At 37.8% G+C, this 19,136-nt stretch overlaps 2 protein-coding genes across 11 annotated transcripts in view; one reads left to right on the plus strand and one right to left on the minus strand.

Annotated features, from left to right (window-relative positions):
• The window catches only part of hiw (MYC binding protein highwire), a 638,413-nt gene that overhangs the window by 388,177 nt on the left and 231,100 nt on the right, over nt 1–19,136 (plus strand). The window lies entirely within an intron of this gene.
• LOC145662335 (uncharacterized) overlaps nt 15,929–19,136 on the minus strand; it is a 36,543-nt gene continuing 33,335 nt past the window's right edge. The window contains exon 2 of the mRNA XM_081727827.1: nt 15,929–18,563. Within this exon, the coding sequence (XP_081583953.1) occupies nt 16,146–18,563 (2,418 nt within the window). The 3' untranslated portion in view covers nt 15,929–16,145. The remainder of the gene's footprint in view (nt 18,564–19,136) is intronic.

The raw sequence follows: 19,136 nt of genomic DNA on the forward strand, positions 1-19,136 counted from the left end.
ACAAGAATAGGGAATTGTTTGTACCATGTAATTTATGTAATTTCTTTTTATTGTCCTTGTTACAAATCTTACTTGAATCGGGGAAGGAAGAGTCATGAATCTGTTGTTAATCAGTTCGCTTTTACATTTCAATGTTACCTTTTTCACGTTATGTATCAATGTTAATGTAATGTGTACATTTCTCATTTTATGTTTGTAGAAATACACATTCGTTGAAAAAAGGATGAAGAATAAAACTACTATTGCCTGTCAGCTCGTTTCCACATTATTTTTGTACTTTTGTTTCAGCATATATATATATATATATATATATATATATATATATATATATATATATATATATATATATATATATATATATATATAGATAGATAGATAGATAGATAGATAGATATAGATATATATAGATATATATAGATATAGATATAGATATAGATATAGATATAGATATAGATATAGATATAGATATATAATAATTGTAATACAGTATACTATTATTTTATTGTGACATTATGTTGTTGACATTACTTAATCAGTAGTTAGTCATTTAATTGGCTTCACAAATATAATTAATGATTTTTTTTTCTCATTCCAGGTGAGTGTTAAGAATTTATGGAAGTACTTGTGCCTTTGTCCATTTGTAAGTACTTAATATTTCAACAATCAATACTGCGCATATAGTGATCATGAGAAATTTGCTGAAAACTATTTGTTTCTATGTTGTTGAGTCACCTTCAAAATTCAGTTTCCTTTGCTAAAATTCTTAGTAATTTTATCTATAATTTCTGAATAAGATTTTTTTCCCAGGGGGGAGGGAATGGGGGCAAAATACAGGCACACAAGCGAAGGTGAAAATATACATATCTTGATGAACATAATACTTTTGTGCAAACAATTATTGATGCATATTACACAATTTTATTAAACAAACTACAGTAAATAAACTAAATACTTTAGTGGATCAGTAAGGAAATCTAATATGTTTTCACATGTATTTCGAAGAATTATACTGCTCTCGAACATCCAGGGGAAAACCATTGGCCCCGCTGCGGACACCCATGGTTATAGTTGATTCGTTATTGTCTTATGATAGATGACACCGGATATGTTATGCCTTCTGTAAATCGAACCCAAGAACCATTGCGTTAGGACAACAAGTAGTTGATAGCGACTCGGATTTCGGTTGTTCCAAGAAGCATTTTCTTCCTTCATTTAAAGCAGCGTTTCTGAAAGTGTGGGTCGCAGACCGTTTTGTAGTAGGTCGAGATATTTTTTTCTGTTTTTATGAAGATTTTATTTTGATGCAGAAAAATATATTGTGAAGTACTATTCAAAAAATGAAAATATGAAGCGTTTCTTAATGAGGTAAAAAGTATGTGGTTACTCAGATCTCTGCTCTGTTATGCAGTCAGTAGAAATGCTGGATAATAATGAAAAGAGGGTGAGTGAGTGAGTCAAAATTTGTCACGGGGTATGGCATTCCGTCGGGAGTAGTTTTAGCTCTGTGTTACCATTTTATGGAAACACTTTAACCCTTTCGGCGCATGCGTACAATTTCGTATGATACAGTTATTCAGAGAGAAATTTACATTACACTTGCTCGTTCGTCACTGGGTGTTCACAACATCTTCAAATAAATTTCATGTTACTCGCTCATATGGACTGTTATTGAATGAACTGGAATTAAAAACATAATTTACAAAATGTAATTGCTTTCAAACGCGCCACCATTACGTAAAATGTTAATGTGTATTTGGATAAAAGTAGGTGGGCCACAAAATACTTTTCATTATTTAATGTGGGTCGCGGTAACAATAAGTTTGGGAACCACTGTGTTAGAGGTTGCGCAGATATAAAAAAATGCATCCGCAGTATCTCGATCCACATATCCACAGTATCTCGATCCGCTTATCTGCAGATAATGAGATATCAAATTAGTAAAAATTGTTCCTTCTGTGACAATTATGATTTGAAAATTTGCTGCAACTATAACAGTTAAATACCTTCTTTGTAATTTCGTGAATCCTACGATACAATATCAATAAAATTTAATATTACCACTTCCTATTGTAAATCAAATACTCAGAATTAAATGAAATAAAATTTATTCAAACAGAAATACAAAATTAATCAAAAACACCAATTTATTTAATATCTCCGACAAGAACATTATCGAACTAGTGATACCATATCTGTTAATTTAGAGCAAATACTTTTACTTTGCTTTTCCTAATTCATAAATGTCTCTGTTAAGAACACAGAGATAAAATGGAGACAAAAACCATCTAGAAAGAAAAGCAAATAACTACTTCACATAAACTGCCATAAAATCATATTAGAACTTCATATTTATTATAGGATAGCAAATAACTAAAAATATATCTACAAAAAGCTAATGATGCGGTTACCGACATCTGCGCAAACCTCTGACTATAGTTGTAGGAGTTGAGAAGATGGTAAGTCTATTGGTCTGTGTTGTCCGTTTCCTCGACATCCTGTGACTATTAATAGAGATGGACACTTACCATCTTCTCAGCTCCTACAACTGGGTTAGTTTCGAAGTGTCTGCCATCTATAGTTGGAGGACGTTAAAGAGTGGAACAATACTGACCAATAAAGTAGGTTCTCAATTTTCTCAACTACCTACTATGCTTGTAATAATATCACGTTGTCTAAAACATACCGAGCCTTTTGGAAGTCAAAAATGAGAATATATTTATTATGATTTGAAAATAACTTTATGAAACCACATATGTACCATTTTGTTCGATGACTTTCCCCCATTTTCCTGGCAATATCAGAATCCCGTCGCTCAGTTGTTTCTGGTGAAAAAATGTGACTTGTGGTTTTTGCAGGCCTCTTTTCAAACTAACTTAAAAGACCGAAGCAAATGTACTTTGACGGTGCCAAGTTCGGACTATACAGTGGATAACCTAAACCCTCCTAGCCAAATTCATTAAATTTCTCACGAACCGTTACAGATGTATGTCCGGCGTTGTCAGCGTGCTATACGGTACCTTTTCTGTTGATCAGTTATTGTCCTTTTGTTAAAAAAATAATAAATTGCTTGGTTCACCCGCACTAGTTGTCGACAGTATAAATCCGAGTCTGTCGTTCTGCCCGGCTGCAAAAATTCGTACACTATTCCCTTACAATCTCACCCAACACAAACCATGACCTTCCTGGGGGTCAGTGTGAGCTTTGCTGCAGACTATGGGAGTTCGACCACATTTTTTTTTTCTTGTTAATATATAGATTAACCCCTTTTGATCACTCGTGAGCAATCGCTTCAGAAATGGCTCGAGTATGTTACATTTCAGTAGAGATTCTCAGATAGAAATTTGACCGAATAAGTATTTTTCAGTCAGATCATGTGGCACCCAAACGCCGAGCTTCTTTTAGTAGCCAGCTTTTCCAAATGGTTTGACTATTTGGTGATGAATGTTCAAGTCGATAGCAATGTCACAACTGCTTACATGCCGGTTTCGCTTGACTTCTGCCAGAATACCATCCACTTTTTCTGTGATTGGCCGTCCACTGTGACGAGCATCTTGGATATTGAAATTTCAAGAACAAAAGTGACAACCATCTTTTGGCTATTGCTTTAGATAACTTATCTTCTCCATAAACAGCACAAATTCTTCAACGGGCCTGCACAGCATTTACACCTTTATCGAAATCAAATTGTAACTTGTAGCGCAGTTTTGCTCAAAGTTAACTCATCTTCATGGCGTAATACCTTACGTGTGATTGTAAGAATTTCATAACTTTTTCATCTCTTATCTTCAACTGTCAGCTGTCGAATTACGTTTGGTCTGACCCGCTGCGATCCCCTGAGATTTGTGCGCAAAAGTCTCAAGACTTTTTAGACTACCCGACAATTTAAAGCTAATTTTCCCTACTTTATTGCTAGAAACAAGCATATACCTGTACTTGTCTCTGTAGACCTGGGCAATCAGTAAACATGTTAAGTCGTAGTTTGTAGTTTATATTACACCAACACGCTCACTAACCTTTGGGCTACACAAAACTTCCCTCTTATCGCTCAGGAAAGCTATCGTAGATTTGTATTATTCCGCACATTAAAGTTAACTGATCCTGTTCTGTATGCTAGCTGTGAATATTTATTTTTTGTATTAGTCTGTAAAAAGATGTTTCCTTACCTGTACGTTTTACGTCCCAGGATTATACCGGCTAGGCTAAAGGAGACGATAATCATGAGAAATGAATGCAATGGTGGAATGAATAAAGTGAGAGGAAACGGAAGGTTCCCGAGAAAACCTACATACAGAATGTTTGTCCACCACGAAGTCCATTTGGGGCGGACTAGGATCGAACTAGGGACCCACGTACCAGAGGTGAACGTTCTACCACCGAGCCACCGCGGCCCTCAAAAAAGTAGTATTGTGCTAAGGCAGAGAAATGAATTAGTTGATCAGTTTCGTAGACTTCGGGCTTTGATTTCAATGCTAGCAATATCAAACGCTTAATGTTGCTCCAAACTCCTGTTAGAACACACTCGAGTGCGAATAGTTTATAGGCCTAACTCGCCATCGTAGTTAGTGTTATACCCGACGTATTCTGGGAATTGCACACACCTCGCATGTATAACTTTTTCTTCTTTTTCTTGGCCTATCCAGAGTCTCTCTCGCTGGTTTCCCAACTGGGATTCTGTATGTCCAGCACTTATTCAGGTCGAATATTTAGGTACGCCTTATGACTCGCAACACATTTGGCGTCAAGTAGTGTCTATTGTGAATTGTGATACATCATGTAACTATATAATAAGATTGTTATGTGTACAGGTGCGCAAGAAACAAGAATTTAGACTGTCTTGTCTCGTCTCGTCTGCTACGCAACCCTAGTTAAGTGCATCGAATTAAATAGCAGCACCACGTGTAAGTGGTAAAACTTAGTTACATCTTAAGTGCTTTGAAAGTGCATGACATCTGTTGTTTCTGATAACACTTATTAATCTTCTAATATTCGTGCTAGCAGGAGGATAAAGAAGAGAAGTGAAATATTCATTATGAGACATGCTAATGAGCTAATAGTGACATATGTGACAAGTAGGTGGATAAATTTGTGTCGTTAAGATAGCCTCAATCTCAATTTGGCAACGCAGATACTGAGAATCAAGTCTCCCAAAGATACTGAGAATCAAATCGTCTTCTCGGAATCCTTTGTCAGTGTTGGTCGTTTCCCGAGTGCAAAATTAAGGGTCCAATTAGCAACAAAAGATAAAATGTTCTTTAATTGATATTATTATCGTCACTTGAATGTAACATGACATCATCAGTTCCATAAGCATTCGTTTACAGTTTCTTTCTTTTCTCTCTCTCTCTCTCTCTCTCTTATTAATCCTGTAGCACAGTGGCAATGTTCCATTATCTGTTTCCGGCTGTTTATAAAGCAAAACAAAATATTCTTATTCGTCATCATAACAATATTGCACTGAATTCGTACAATTTCCTAAGAGGAAACAAGTCGTATTGTTTTAAAATTAATAACTATTCTCAGTAATCATTTGGATTTAGCATTCTCCGCTTAATATAAAAACCTCAATTTAAAAAAATATATCCAAGCATAGACACTTTTACTATTGACATGAGCACTATTATTTCAGGCTACAGTTCTACAAAGTGTTCAGCTCCAATAAGTAATAATAGTAGTAGAGAGAAATTGAGGATTTTGCCCTTTGTGTATCTTGATCTAAATCAAACAGTAGGCTTAACCTTTACTCTGTTTCTTATTTGGGTGCGATGACATTTTCCTCCACTGACCTATGTATTCCTCTTTGCTTTGTTTGCGTATTGATTGAAGTAAATTACTTTAGGAATCGTGAGCGACCTGATAGCTGTATAACATTCAAGCTTTTCATCTTAAGAAGCAGATTGTGTTATACGGGGTGCATTCAAGTTATAACACCTCCATTTTTTTTTTTCCCCTCAGGACTGGTAACAGATAAAAACGTGCCGTTTGTTTTAAAATACGCGAGCACTCGTTGTTAATGCGTGACAGAAACGGCAACACCGTACGGTACAGAATTCTAGCGGCTGCGGTGAGATTAATGACTGTCTTTATGCGTACGATATTTGTAACGGCGACGTTTTCATTATAAGGGTTCCTACTGATCAGGGAAATCAAGGAAAATGGTGCAGGTCAGGGAAACTCAGGGAAAAAGACTGGAAATCAGGGAAATTTTATAAAATATAGTTTTTCTAACATTAATTGTACAGCAATTTCAGCTTAGCCAACCATTATAATACCTGTTTGGTTTTATTGCTATTTTCTTTTGTTGAGGATCCGGCCTCTTGGTTCGATTCCCGGAGGATTCACTACGGAAGAAAACATTACTATTTTTTTTATTTTTTGATTTATGTAGTCTAAAGGCTCAAAGAGCATTTTGTATTACTTTTCTTTTCTGTGTTATTAAACCCAGCATGAAAGGCAAATGTCCTAGAAGTCCCTTACCTCTTCCTCTTCCGCTTATGCAGCCGATTGACAAACAAATGAGACGCTGAATCTTGTTTTCCGTGTCTAGCTTCCGCAGTCAGCATTGAGGAAAACGTTCTCCTGAGGTTTGTGTTTTCTGTATTTACACCTAGAGTAAGAGATTCCTGCCTTCCGCTTTGTCTTCAAGTTTTTGCCGGGTTCGATCCTGATGAGTCTGGGCTTGGAGGACATCGCCTCTGATGAGGTCGGCCTGGACAACGAACTTCGGAGTGACGTCGAAATGATGAGGTTGACGTGGGTGGCGTCTAGAGAGACACCTTGACCATATTTGGAAGACCACATGACAGGAAGGAGGGACCCGGAAAAACGGAACTGAAACAAAACCATCGGACAGGGAAGCCTCGGGGAAGAAGTGGTTGGATTGTGGACAAAGGAGCTTCTCCGTAATTCTCTCGCGTTGGCTAGATACGCAATCATGGATTGTTTTCATCAGATAAAGGTAAAGTACCTTTTTTGCCAAGCAGTATTCGAACACCAGGCTGTATAAGCTCGCCCCTAGAAATTCATCACCTTTGCTCTACCATTCCTATAAGTTTGCCATGCTATTTTCTAAAAAGAGTTTGAGTTTCATTTCAAAACTTATCATTAGATGCATATCAGTATAAAACTTGGCCTTCTGCTATATGACTAGTGTTAAGTTAGAAAATGCATTTTAGTTGGAACGAATATTAATCTCATTAGATCTCATTGGTTTACTCTTAATGTACCTTCACGACATTCATTCCGTTACTGGAAAAGTCAGAATTCCAGTCACGTTTCACTTTATTGCTGTACGTATGAGGATTTGATTGCTATTTGTTTCTATAGAATAAATGTTCGTATATATAAATATGCACCGTTATTTATTCCTTATTTATATGTCAACGTCATCCGACACTTGTCATGAAAGTCAGAAATTTCCTGCAAAAGAACAGGGAGAAGTCAGGGAAATAGATCTCTCCAGATCAGTAGGAACCCTTTATAAAAACAGCATGTAATGATTCGTTTTCTCATTTGCGTGGTGTGACACCGCATGAAACTCATCGGCAGTTGAGTGAGACAGGTGATGATGGTATTATGGATGTGTCCAATGTGCGTTCGTGGATGCGACAATTCAAAGAAAGCAGAACGTCGTGTGACAACTAATCAAGATAGTCTCAGCCTGGCACAAGCCGGTCTGGTAACAGTGTGCGCATACATATCTCACGGAAATGCCACACATTCGGCGATCCTCCAAAACAACTTTCTCCACTCGTTCGATCATGTCGTCAGACCGGTTTGTGTGAGGCCGAGACGGTCTTGATTAATTGTCACACGACGTTCTGCCTTCTTTGAACTGTCGCGCCCACGAACGCACATTAGACACATCCGTAACATGATCATCACATGTCTTACTCAACTGGCAATGAATTTCAAGCGGAGCTACACCAAATGGAGAAAACGACGAGTATCATAAATATCAGAAAGTCATCACTTACCGCTGCCGCTAAGACTTCTGTGTGTCATATGGAGTTGCAATCTCTGTCACGCATTGACAACCAGTGCTCACGTATTTTAAGACAAACAGCGCATTCCTATCTACTACCAGACCTGAGAAAAAATGGAAGCGTTATAACTTGGATGCACCTCGTATTAATAATGTTAATAGATTATCTGTTGGTAAGCATGTTTGCTTGATGGAAGTCTTAAAAGATCACAGAATATTGGCGTTTGAAATACATTGAAATGCCCAGTATCACTGATATGGAGAGTCGCAGACAAAGTAGTAGCATGTGAAGTAATGCTGTTATTAGTAATCATATTCTCGTTTTTATTCTTGCTATTGAAATAGTCAATGTTCTTTGAAGCTTTTCTATTTCGGCTTGTTCTTTTAACTGTCTCTTCCTCCACTTCTATTCTTGGTTTCTATTTCACATTTGTGCTTCGTGTCTTCTTCACTGATTATATTACCCAGTCACCGAAAATTAGTCACCTACTCTGTTCCCCTCTCCTCTTACTTCTATATTTGATGCAAACTGTGCTCCTTTTCCCAGACTGTTCATCAAATGTAGCCTTATTGTTCTCTTATTCTTTTCCTTCCAGAGTACATTCTTTCACGTTCCTGGATCAGTATTGTTAAGATGAGAGTTAAAAATGAAATGAAATCTTTGAGTTTTACGTCCCACGGTTATGCCGGTTAGGCTAAAGGAGACGGTGATGATGAGTGATGAATGAAATGGTGGAATCAAGAAAGTGGGAGGAAACGGGAGAACCCCGAGGAAACCCACGCACACGGTGTTTGTCCACCACAAAGTTCACTTGGCCGGGGCTGTAATCGAACCCGGGACCCCAAGCACCAGAGGTGAACGCTCTACCACTGAGCTACCGCGGCCCCAAGATGAGAGTTAAATCCCATGACGTAGAGACTTTATGTGGATAGGGATTCAAGGAATATTTTAACCAAACGTCTCAAATGGAGGATTTTTCTGCTTATTCTAAACTTGAAGCATGCAATTCACTTGCGGTTCTTTAGGAATTGGAATTTTCTTTTTCTTTTTATTAAATTTTCTTAATAAATGCTAGAATCACAATGCCATTGTGATTAGAACGAAGGGGTCGGTGTCAAATATAGAAGTAGGAGGGGAGAAAATAGAACAGGTGACTAGTTTTCGATATCTGGGTAGTATTATTAGTAATGATATGAAATGTAAATGTGAAGTAAAAACAAGGGTAGAAATAGCGAAAGAAGCCTTTAGGAGGAAGAAAATACAATTTTGTGGGACCTTGAATAAAGAGTTGTGAAAAAGACCCATAAAATGCTTCGTGTGGAGTATTGTACTGTATGGGTCAGAAACATGGACATTACGCAGAAATGATGAGAAACGATTGTAAGCTTTCGAAATGTGAGCGTGGAGAAAAATGCAGAGAATTAGCTGAGTCGATCGGCAAACGAATGAAAGCATATTAGAAATGCTGGGAGATAAAAGAACAATTTTAGATATTATTAAGAGGAGGAGAGAGAGTGGTTGGGACATTGGCTAAGAAAGAACTGTATCATGAGGGATGTGCTAGAAGGTATGGTGGCAGGAAAGAGAGAAAGGGGCGAAAGAGACTACAATCAATGGACGATATTAAAACAAAAAAATCGTATGTGAAGACGAAAAAGTAGCGGAAGATTGTGGATCATGGAAGATTCTCAGTTGCAGCGAGTGACCTGTTTAGTGGCAGAATACCTCTAATTATTATTACTCTAACCATGGGTTACCGAACTTTTAGTAAATTTTGCTCATTGTCTTTAGTCTGTAAGGCATGGAAAATGGACCATTATTCCCAGCTACTGTTGATCTATCTATAGCAACCTCCTTCAAGAGGTATTAGGATTTACCTTACTGTCGTTATTTACCATTCTTTAAGGATGATTCGAACTGAGAATTTGGTTCGGAGAAACAGCAGTATTTGACGTCTAAAGGTAAATAATAATAATAATAATAATAATAATAATAATAATAATAATAATAATAATAATAGATAAATTGTTGGTTATATATTCTACTTATCTTGTGTGTGATATAAATAAGTACGTTATCGAGCAAAGGATGAGTTAGTTATGGGATTAGCTCTATCTAGAGAGCGACTCATTTCATCATAACATCTTTAGTATACAGGCAGAACCATTGTTTAAAACAGATCATGATGATAACTACAGGTCAACATTCTCTCGATTAGTTTCACATAGCTTTCCACTGTTCCATATCCTGGACCAGACTTTTAATTTCTTCGTAGACTTTCTTCCCATGTCTTCTATTATTTGATCTGTATATTTCAATCGTGACTTTCCTCTAGATATTTCTGCTTCTGCAATTCCCTTAATAGCTACTGGCGTGATTCCTATATATCTCATTTTGTCCAGGCATCTCATCTCATCTCATCTTTTTTTTTTTTTTTTTTTTTTAATATTCTTCAGTACACTCCTTTTTTCCCACCATTTGCAATACTCTCTAATTTGATACCTTGCGTGTCCATCTAATTTTCCTCTTCTTTAACAACACATTTCAAAGACTCCCACTCTGTTTCTTCGCTTTACCTAGTGTCCATGTCTCAGAGCCATACAATGCCACACTGCACACGTATGCTTTCATCAGCCTTTTCTTCAGTTCTCTGCCAATGCTTCTGGTCAGAAGCTTTTATTTTTCTTCGAATACCTCCTTCTTCACTTGAGTTCATTGATTCTTAATACTATCTTTTGTTGGTACTATGATATATACGAGTAGTCTTTTTTTACTACCTATTTTTATGCTTTTTTTTAAGTATGAGGGATTTTGTCATTGCCTAGAGGTTCCTTGTTTGAAACAACGTGGCATCATTGCCCTGGATACACTTTCTTTCCAGGCACTAAGCCATTAGTTTCTGGTCGTCTATTTAATTACGTCCAATATTTTCTTTCCTCGCCTTCTATTCGAAGTAAACCTATTTTCTCTTGATTCTTTATTCAGTTTCGGCGAGCACAGTGGCTCAGTGGTAGAACGATAACTTTTGACGCGTGGGGTCTCTGGTTCCATCCCCGGCCAAGTAAGTTTGTGATGGACAACACAGTGTTCATGGGTTTTCTCGGGTTACTCCCATTTCCTCCCACATTCTCATTCCACCAATACTTCCATTATCAATCACTTGCTTTAATCATCGTCTCCCTTAGCCTAAAGGGCATAATCGTGGGACGTTAAACTGAAAGATATTTTTTTCTAGTGTTACCTCCTCCTATATTTCATGCAAATTACATCGTTTCTATCACAATTGTTCGCCTTTCTAACGTTCAGTTTCATCTCGCGATTCTTGGCAGTTGTTCCTACCCTTTGAGTAAGTACATAATTAAATAGCGTATATTTCACTAAGTAACTTCATGATACCAAAGTTAAAAGAAATTTGTGTCTTTTGAACTTCGATTTAAAAAAAAAAATAATCCAGAAAGCAAGGAATATTAGTGGAGGAATGAGCATCCCCTAATAAGAGTTACTGCAACATCTAATCTTCTAATTTTTCTCATATATATATATGTAAATATTCTTATATTCTAATTATATTTGACTTGGAGATTTAGCCGTAGAGTCGACTTTTTTTTTTTTTTTTGAGAAACATTGTGTTACTGTAAAGCATTAACACTTGCGGTCATGTCTCAAATCTAAAGAATGATAACATGCGTTTCATATTCTCTTGTGTAGACTTCTGTGGGTGTACAAAAATAACTGCGCCCGTTTCTAACTTTTATATGTCTCCTGTCGCAACAGTACTGCACAAGGATATGTACTTGGCAACAAATCAAGCATTTTTGCCCTGACTCGCCAAGCACGTATGAAAAGCATTAATCGAGCAACCAAACTCTTGAGATAAAATCCTTTTGTAAAGTCTTAGATTATTATTATCAGAGATGATCTACATTCTCCGTTTACATTAACTTCTTGGGATTCTCATAAACAACACCTGTAATCGTGCGGAACATACATAGCTACTGAGTTTCCCTTCTGCACACCAGCATTCAAATTCTTATTTAAACAAAACCACTTATTTATTACAAGAAAAAAAATGAAAACTTCAGAAGTTTATCTTCTAATGATGATTTCGCAAAAGAAAGTTGGTTTATTCTTTGGGTTATTTATATTTAAATTACTTTGTATTTCCATTTCGAAAATTCAATGTTGGAGATTGGTGTACCTTTCTGTGTATATGTTTATTGATGTATATCGTCCTCTCACAGCACTGAGGTTATATGAGGCGTCGGATGTAAAATCTGAATGCGTTCAATGTGCTCTCCCACCGGGAATTGAACCCGGGACCCTGTGTACCGAAAGTGCGCACGTTAACCAGTAAACTAGTCTGTGTGCACCTTTCTGATAGATTATTATTATTATTATTATTATTATTATTATTATTATTATTATTATTCATTTTTTCCATGATTAGATACTTAAAAAAATGAAGTACAATTATCAAAAGACGTTCTATTTTCTGCCACAAGTTTGTAATAATTCATCTGCGAGTGGCAAATTGAAGGACAAGGTTAAATGTAATGCATGTATTTTAAAGTTCATAAGTAAACTATGGTGTAATGCTGCGGTTCCGTTTTTTTTTTTTTTTTTTTTTTTTGACACTTCGTAGAACGCTTACGATATCACAACACAATTATTTGATCTTTTATTGCAGTGGTTCTTAGCCTTTCATTTGTCACGGTATAGCCAGATTTGTTGAGTGTACGAGCGGCAGATTTACGTACGAGATGACAAGCATTGTATGCAGACTGACAGGTGGGTAATTATCAGGTGACAGGTAAACAAGCCGTAGTCGATCGTTTGCTGGAGAACAAGGTGTCGTCGATCGTTTGCTGGAGAGCAAGGCGTAGTCGATCGTTTGTTGGAGACCAAGGCGTAGTCGATCGTTTGCTGGAGACCAAGGCGTAGTCGATCGTTTGCTGGATAACAAGGCGTAATCGATCGTTTGCTGGAGACCAAGACGTAGTCGATCGTTTGCTGGAGACCAAGACGTAGTCGATCGTTTGCTGGAGACCAAGACGTAGTCGATCGTTTGCTGGAGACCAAGACGTAGTCGATCGTTTGCTGGAGATCAAGGCGTAGTCGATCGTTTGCTGGTGACAAAGGCGTAATCGATCGTTTGCTGGAGAACAAGATGTAATCGATCGTTTGCTGAAGAACAAGATGTAATCGATCGTTTGCTGAAGACCAAGGCGTAGTCGTCGTTTGCTGGAGAACAAGACGTAGTCGATCGTTTACTGGAGAACAAGGCATAGTCGATCGTTTACTGGAGAACAAGGCGTAGTCGATCGTTTACTGGAGAACAAGGCGTAGTCAGTCGTTTGCTGGAAAACAAGATGTAGTCAATCGTTTGCTGGAGAACAAGACGTAGTCATCGGTTGGAAAGCCTGGCTTATTCCCACTTATCTTGATTTTAAGATAATAGTTTCAGTGTTGAACATTTGAGCCCAATGTGTAAGTATAGGATTCTGAATGGTTACCACGCTTGCTCTAAGGTCGATTCCCAATTAAGAAACGGATATATAATATTGACCTAGTATTGTGCAGCAATTGAAGCTATTAAAAAAAAAAAAAAAAAAAAAAACTAACTATCTCTACTTTATGGGGCCAGAAATAATGGTGGTAGTAGCCGATCACCACTAAAGAGTCATCTGCAAGGTGATACCATTTCTTGGGCATGAAAGGCAAGCAGGTAATGATTACTGTGTTAGCCCGAAAACAAGTCGCAGTTTTTCTCGCCAAAATAAAACTAAAGTTTTCTCCCTGAATCTAATGGATTTTTCTTCCTCGGATTTTAAGGACAGACTATATTCAGGTATTGTATTTTCCCCCATGAATGTTAAATGTGTCGGTGCGGCGCATTTTCGAAAATCTTTCAGTTTAACGTCCTACATTATGTCTGTTAGGCTAAGGGAGACGGATGATTAAGATAAGTGAATGATGATGGAATGACAATGTGGAAGGATATGGAAGTACCCGAGAAAACCCATAAACACGATGTTGTCCACCACAAACTTACTTGGCCGGGGATCGAACCCAAACACCAGAGGTAAGCGCTCTAACACTGAACTACCATGTCGTTCGCGATGTATTTTTGACTTAATATGTGCGTGGAAAATAATGCATTTGCTGGTGTGGAATATAATGCATTTCCAAAATATTACATAGGTAATCTTCCATTACAGTACCAATGTTTTGTGTTGTATATAGTTCTATGATATAAGTAATGGGGCCCTCCTGCTAGTCTGCTCCCTAAAATATCACTACAATTTTGTCATTGGCATAGAACAACTGAAATAGAAATCGCCCCATTACCTTCAATAGCTTCAGCTTAATCATCAAACCTAAATCTGTCTCTGCCCTTGATCATATTTTATGTATTTACTAGAAAACTGTGAGTCTAACTTTGTCTTCTCATCCTTCTTCCGTTATAGTTATGTGAGTTTGTATGTTTACGGAGCGTTAGTGTTCACGTAGTGTCTGTAAGTGTCAGTAAAGAAAATAATTTCGAACAATACACTCATTACTATGAAGAAATATGTGTATTCACTGACTCCGGAGATAAAGACCTATAAACCTCTTCTCTGCTCTGAAAAGATTTGACTGAACAGACATACGAAGGGTTATCCTTATCGCTTTGTAACAGTCTTGGGCTCGAATCTCGCGGACGGTCATTCAAACTTATTTTTTTCCCCAAGATTTTCGTGAATCATATTGGGTGAGTGCTAAGCTTTCTTTAACTTCCTTTTAAAACTTCTAATTTCCATTATCAATCTTTCAAATATAAAATAGCTGTATTTTATTAATAAATAAATATTTTCCTTCTTTGTGAAATGATAGTGTTCCTATAATAGCAAATAATTTTGTTTGTTTGCGTATCAGCATATTTGTGAATTATACGCAGCAGATACCGAGAGGGAGGAAAAACTTATTCATAATATATAGGCCATTATGAATTTTCTACGTTATTGGGTCTGAAAAAATATCAGATGTACATATTTGTATTACAGGCATAAATTAACTCTTTTTTTTTCATGCAAAATTATTTTGTTTTTGTCAGGTAGTCCATTTTGTTTAGTGTTCTGTATAAAGGTAAATGTCAGATCTTCTTCATATTAACCATAGGTTGGTGGGCAACGTGAAATTTTAAAACTTTTCTCTCCCTTGGGAGAGCTGTTTTATACTTTGATACGGTGTCTTCTTTGTAACAGCATCTAGATATTATATCCTTGGTGTTCCTCTTCCTGGTTTTCCTTCTGCCTTTCCCTCTATCAGTACGGTGATCCAATCGAAGTGTCGGATAAGATGGCCAAGCATGCTGTTTATTCTTTTTCCTATTATCTTCATGATCTTCGTTCTTCATTAGCTTCATTTAGCACGTCTTCATTCATTTTCCTTTATAAGATTGAAATATTCATCCGAGGTCGAATCGTGAACTTTCGAGCAGTTTCTTACATTGTAATGCTATTCTTTAACAGTAAAAGATTACAGTTATAATGAAACAAGGAATATGCGATACTGCAGAAAAATAGTTTCATCATAAAAGATTTTGTGTGCATAAAGAACACTGATTCATAATAACAAAAATAAGTAGGTGATGTTCTTGAAAATAAAAATACCAAACCATCAGTAAACTTTTTCAGTGGATTGTTAAAATAGCGAAATGAACATTACAACTTTCAAAGTCAAGTACTAAAGTCAGCAGCATGTTAAACCAGTGAAATATTGTCCATTGTGGTATCTGTTCTTGATCAGGTTATTCAACCCTCCCATTATCATATAATCAATTTAACCTGAAGAGCAGAAAATAACTACTTTCGAAGAATAGTAAACATGCTTTGCATTTTGTTACTGATAGTTCGATTTCTGGAAATCAATAGAAAAGTATAAACAACACAAATAACCAACACATATTTACATAAAAGTTAGATATATTGAAAGCCCTTAATACATTTACATCCCAAAATGTATATATATTTATATATGTATATGTATGCGTGTATATATATAAATGTCATGTCAAAGATAAGCTAGAAAATTAATTTTTCACATCAGTCTGTTTTTAATATGGCAGTCTCTGTTTATCACGAATAAAATTGACTCAGTCTCTTATCACAATGCACAGGTGGGCTAATGAGACGTACCCTCACCTGGATCCGGTTCTTGGTCAGGTTTGTTAGGAAGGGGTCTGTTGGCAAGAGCCTGAACGTTTTTCGTTGGTACTTCCGTATATACATGCACACGAGCATCTGTGGGTTCAGTGTATTCACACACAGCCAGACCACTTCTCTTACTCTTCTTAGGAAAGATATTTTCGCCCAACGACTTAAGAAAGGTGAGCGGCGTTTGAGAACGAAGGGTAGGTGCTGTTGTGATGTTACTTCCTGGAAGTTCTGTATATACATGCACTTGTCTGTCTTTGGGTTCCATATACTCGCACAATGCTGCAGTTTTCGCTTTCTTGACTTCGGCGTATTGTGACAAATCGGTGGGTGATCGTGGGAGTAGCTTATCTGGAGATGGAGCTCGAGTGCCGGTGGTATTAAAGGACTTCTGTGATCTGCTAGGACCGGGGGAGGCGAGTGGTTGCTTCTTTATGCCATTCTGTCGCTTGGTCACTGGCGGAGAGGCAGGTTGGATGATATCGTACAAATCTTCGTCTCCTTGGTCTTCTGGTTGGGTCCGCAAATCGATGGGTTGGTGGTAGCCAGTATCACGGACGGCATTAGTTCCGGAAGTCGAAGGCCTTTCAAGACTGTTCCTTTCTTCCACTTTGATGAGGTCATATAAATGTTCAATCATATCTTTAGCCTCGCTGTAGTTTTCTGGATCTTCCAATTTCTCCCTAAGTGATTGGAGAAGTTCCTGAGTGAGCTCATCCGGTAGTGTTTGAGTTGCTTTATCTTCTACAGGAATATCATCGTCATCACTATTTCCTTCATCTTGTGTGATTTCAGTCAGCCCTTGAATTGCTCCTTGTTGTTGCCGCAATTGCTGCTGAATTTCCGCGTATTCATGTAGAGAAAGTCTAGAAATAGATCCGGCACTTGTTACACCAGTAGAAAATAGTGGGAGACAAGTTAAGATCTTTTCTGCTCGCGTTCGCACCTTAAAACAGGCCTTTTTTCTCTTTAACCACATTACTATGGACACAATAAAAATTATCATCATACTACACACAACAACGATGAATATCAAAGTTAAAATTTTCTTGTCTCGTTCCAACCCAGTTTCACCACCCAAAAAGTCCCCACTGCTAACAGCTGTATCATGAACTACCTCACTTGATTCACACACTACTTGCTCAGCGTCACACACTTGCTCCGTGAAGTTCCTCATGCTCATATATCCCTCTTGTACGTTAAAACACTTCGCGAAAACTTGGTCCACGACACACAGACTACTATTATAAAAATATAACCACCAATCATCAGGTGCCGGCGATGTAACGACTCCATCAGTCACCACTTCTACTTCAACTGTAGAACAGAGATCACGCAACCATATTCCCAGACCACAATGACAACTGCTGCTGAAGCGGTTTTCGGTGACTAGAGGAGCTATAGAGTCAAAGCCACCGAAAGATAGTCCTCCGGTGCTTGAATCCACTATCACATTATACGAGAAAGAAAACTCATGGTCCACGCCTACCAATCTGTAGAATATATTCGTGAAGGCACTAGCGTCCAGTCGCAGGAACGTATTATTCTCGATACACATCTTATTCCACCTTTGTAACACGAACCCACGACGTTGCACTCTTTCAAACACATTACCCCGAATAACCACAGAAGCGACGGTTATGTTAACCGCTCCCGAACGAATATCGGAGAAATTGGAATGCTCAAGAGTAAAATTTGAGACCGCAGATTGGATTGCATTAGAGGACAGAACCCGTATACGACCGTTGGTGAATTTTAGGTTGAATATTAGAGTCCGTCCGCTGAATGCTTTCGTATCAACGGTCTGTATCGACGTATTGTGAAAGACTACGGTGAATATAGTAATGGCTCTAAAAGCGTCAAGGCGGATGTCGCGCACTTCCGAATCAACGAAGTGGATTTCCGCCGCCGAAGAGGGAAATGCTGAGGTGGGAATGGCAGGTAGAAGAACGTTCTGAAAGCGAATCACAGTAACTGGGCCATGGCGTCCAGCATCCGCGGCCTGAAGCAAAAAGGAATGCTCTTGCAGCTCCAGATGGGCCACCTCTTGGGCAGTGAATTTGACAAGCCGTGAGAATGCCGATCCCTGAATAATGACGTGGGTACATCGTGATAGTTGCGCAGACAGTGGTCCCTCAGCACCCTGGAAGGCGAATGATTCCAGTACCACTTTGCCAACTTCACTTATGTCCAGAAAGAGATGTGTCGAAGAGATGTTTCGAAAAGCGTATCGCCGTACGACAACAAGTCCCACAGCACGAATCCGGACGGCCTGAACAGTGCGAAGCTTGGTGAAGGCACCTGCTTGAAGGTTCACTTCTTTGCAGTTCAGCACTTCAAGTTCCATAAGCAAGTTGGGAAGGCTGCTGTTCTTCACGTCCAGTATCTGCAATATAAAGAAAGAAGGTGATGAGCTTAGTATAGAAACAAATTATGAACAAACAATACAATTTTCTATTAAACTGAGGCTTCGTTAAAGTATAACATTTTAACTCATCTTTAATATCAGAATTCAACATTCTATCACTACCTTATGACATAATAAAGAAACATACAAGTAAGTCTTATTATGAAAGCAAGACGCTTTAATCTATCAATCATGTTTCTAATAGTTCACAGGTAGGCTAATAGTTGTCGCTAACTGCACTGCCTCCTACCTATCGCTAAGAATTTGCAGGCAATTTTCAAACGAGCCGAAGACTTTGGGGGTAACAATTATTGATTGTAATGAAGAAACACTAAGTAATTATTGTGCACTTAGGCACAGAATACACGGTGTAGTTTTGCTTTTTTTGTTTGGGATTTGGCGGCCATCCATGACAGAAATATAGATATCGCGAATTAGCGGTGGAAAACAATTGGAAAACTCAAATTGTGAGTATGGAAAGAACTAGCTGAATGGAGCGAAAAGTTGATGACAGAACTACAGAATGGAAGACTGCTAAAGAGATGTCATTGT

The sequence above is a fragment of the Thermobia domestica genome, chromosome 10 (assembly GCF_964235325.1).
Source record: "Thermobia domestica chromosome 10, izTheDome1.hap1.1, whole genome shotgun sequence".
NCBI classification, from domain to species: domain Eukaryota; kingdom Metazoa; phylum Arthropoda; class Insecta; order Zygentoma; family Lepismatidae; genus Thermobia; species Thermobia domestica.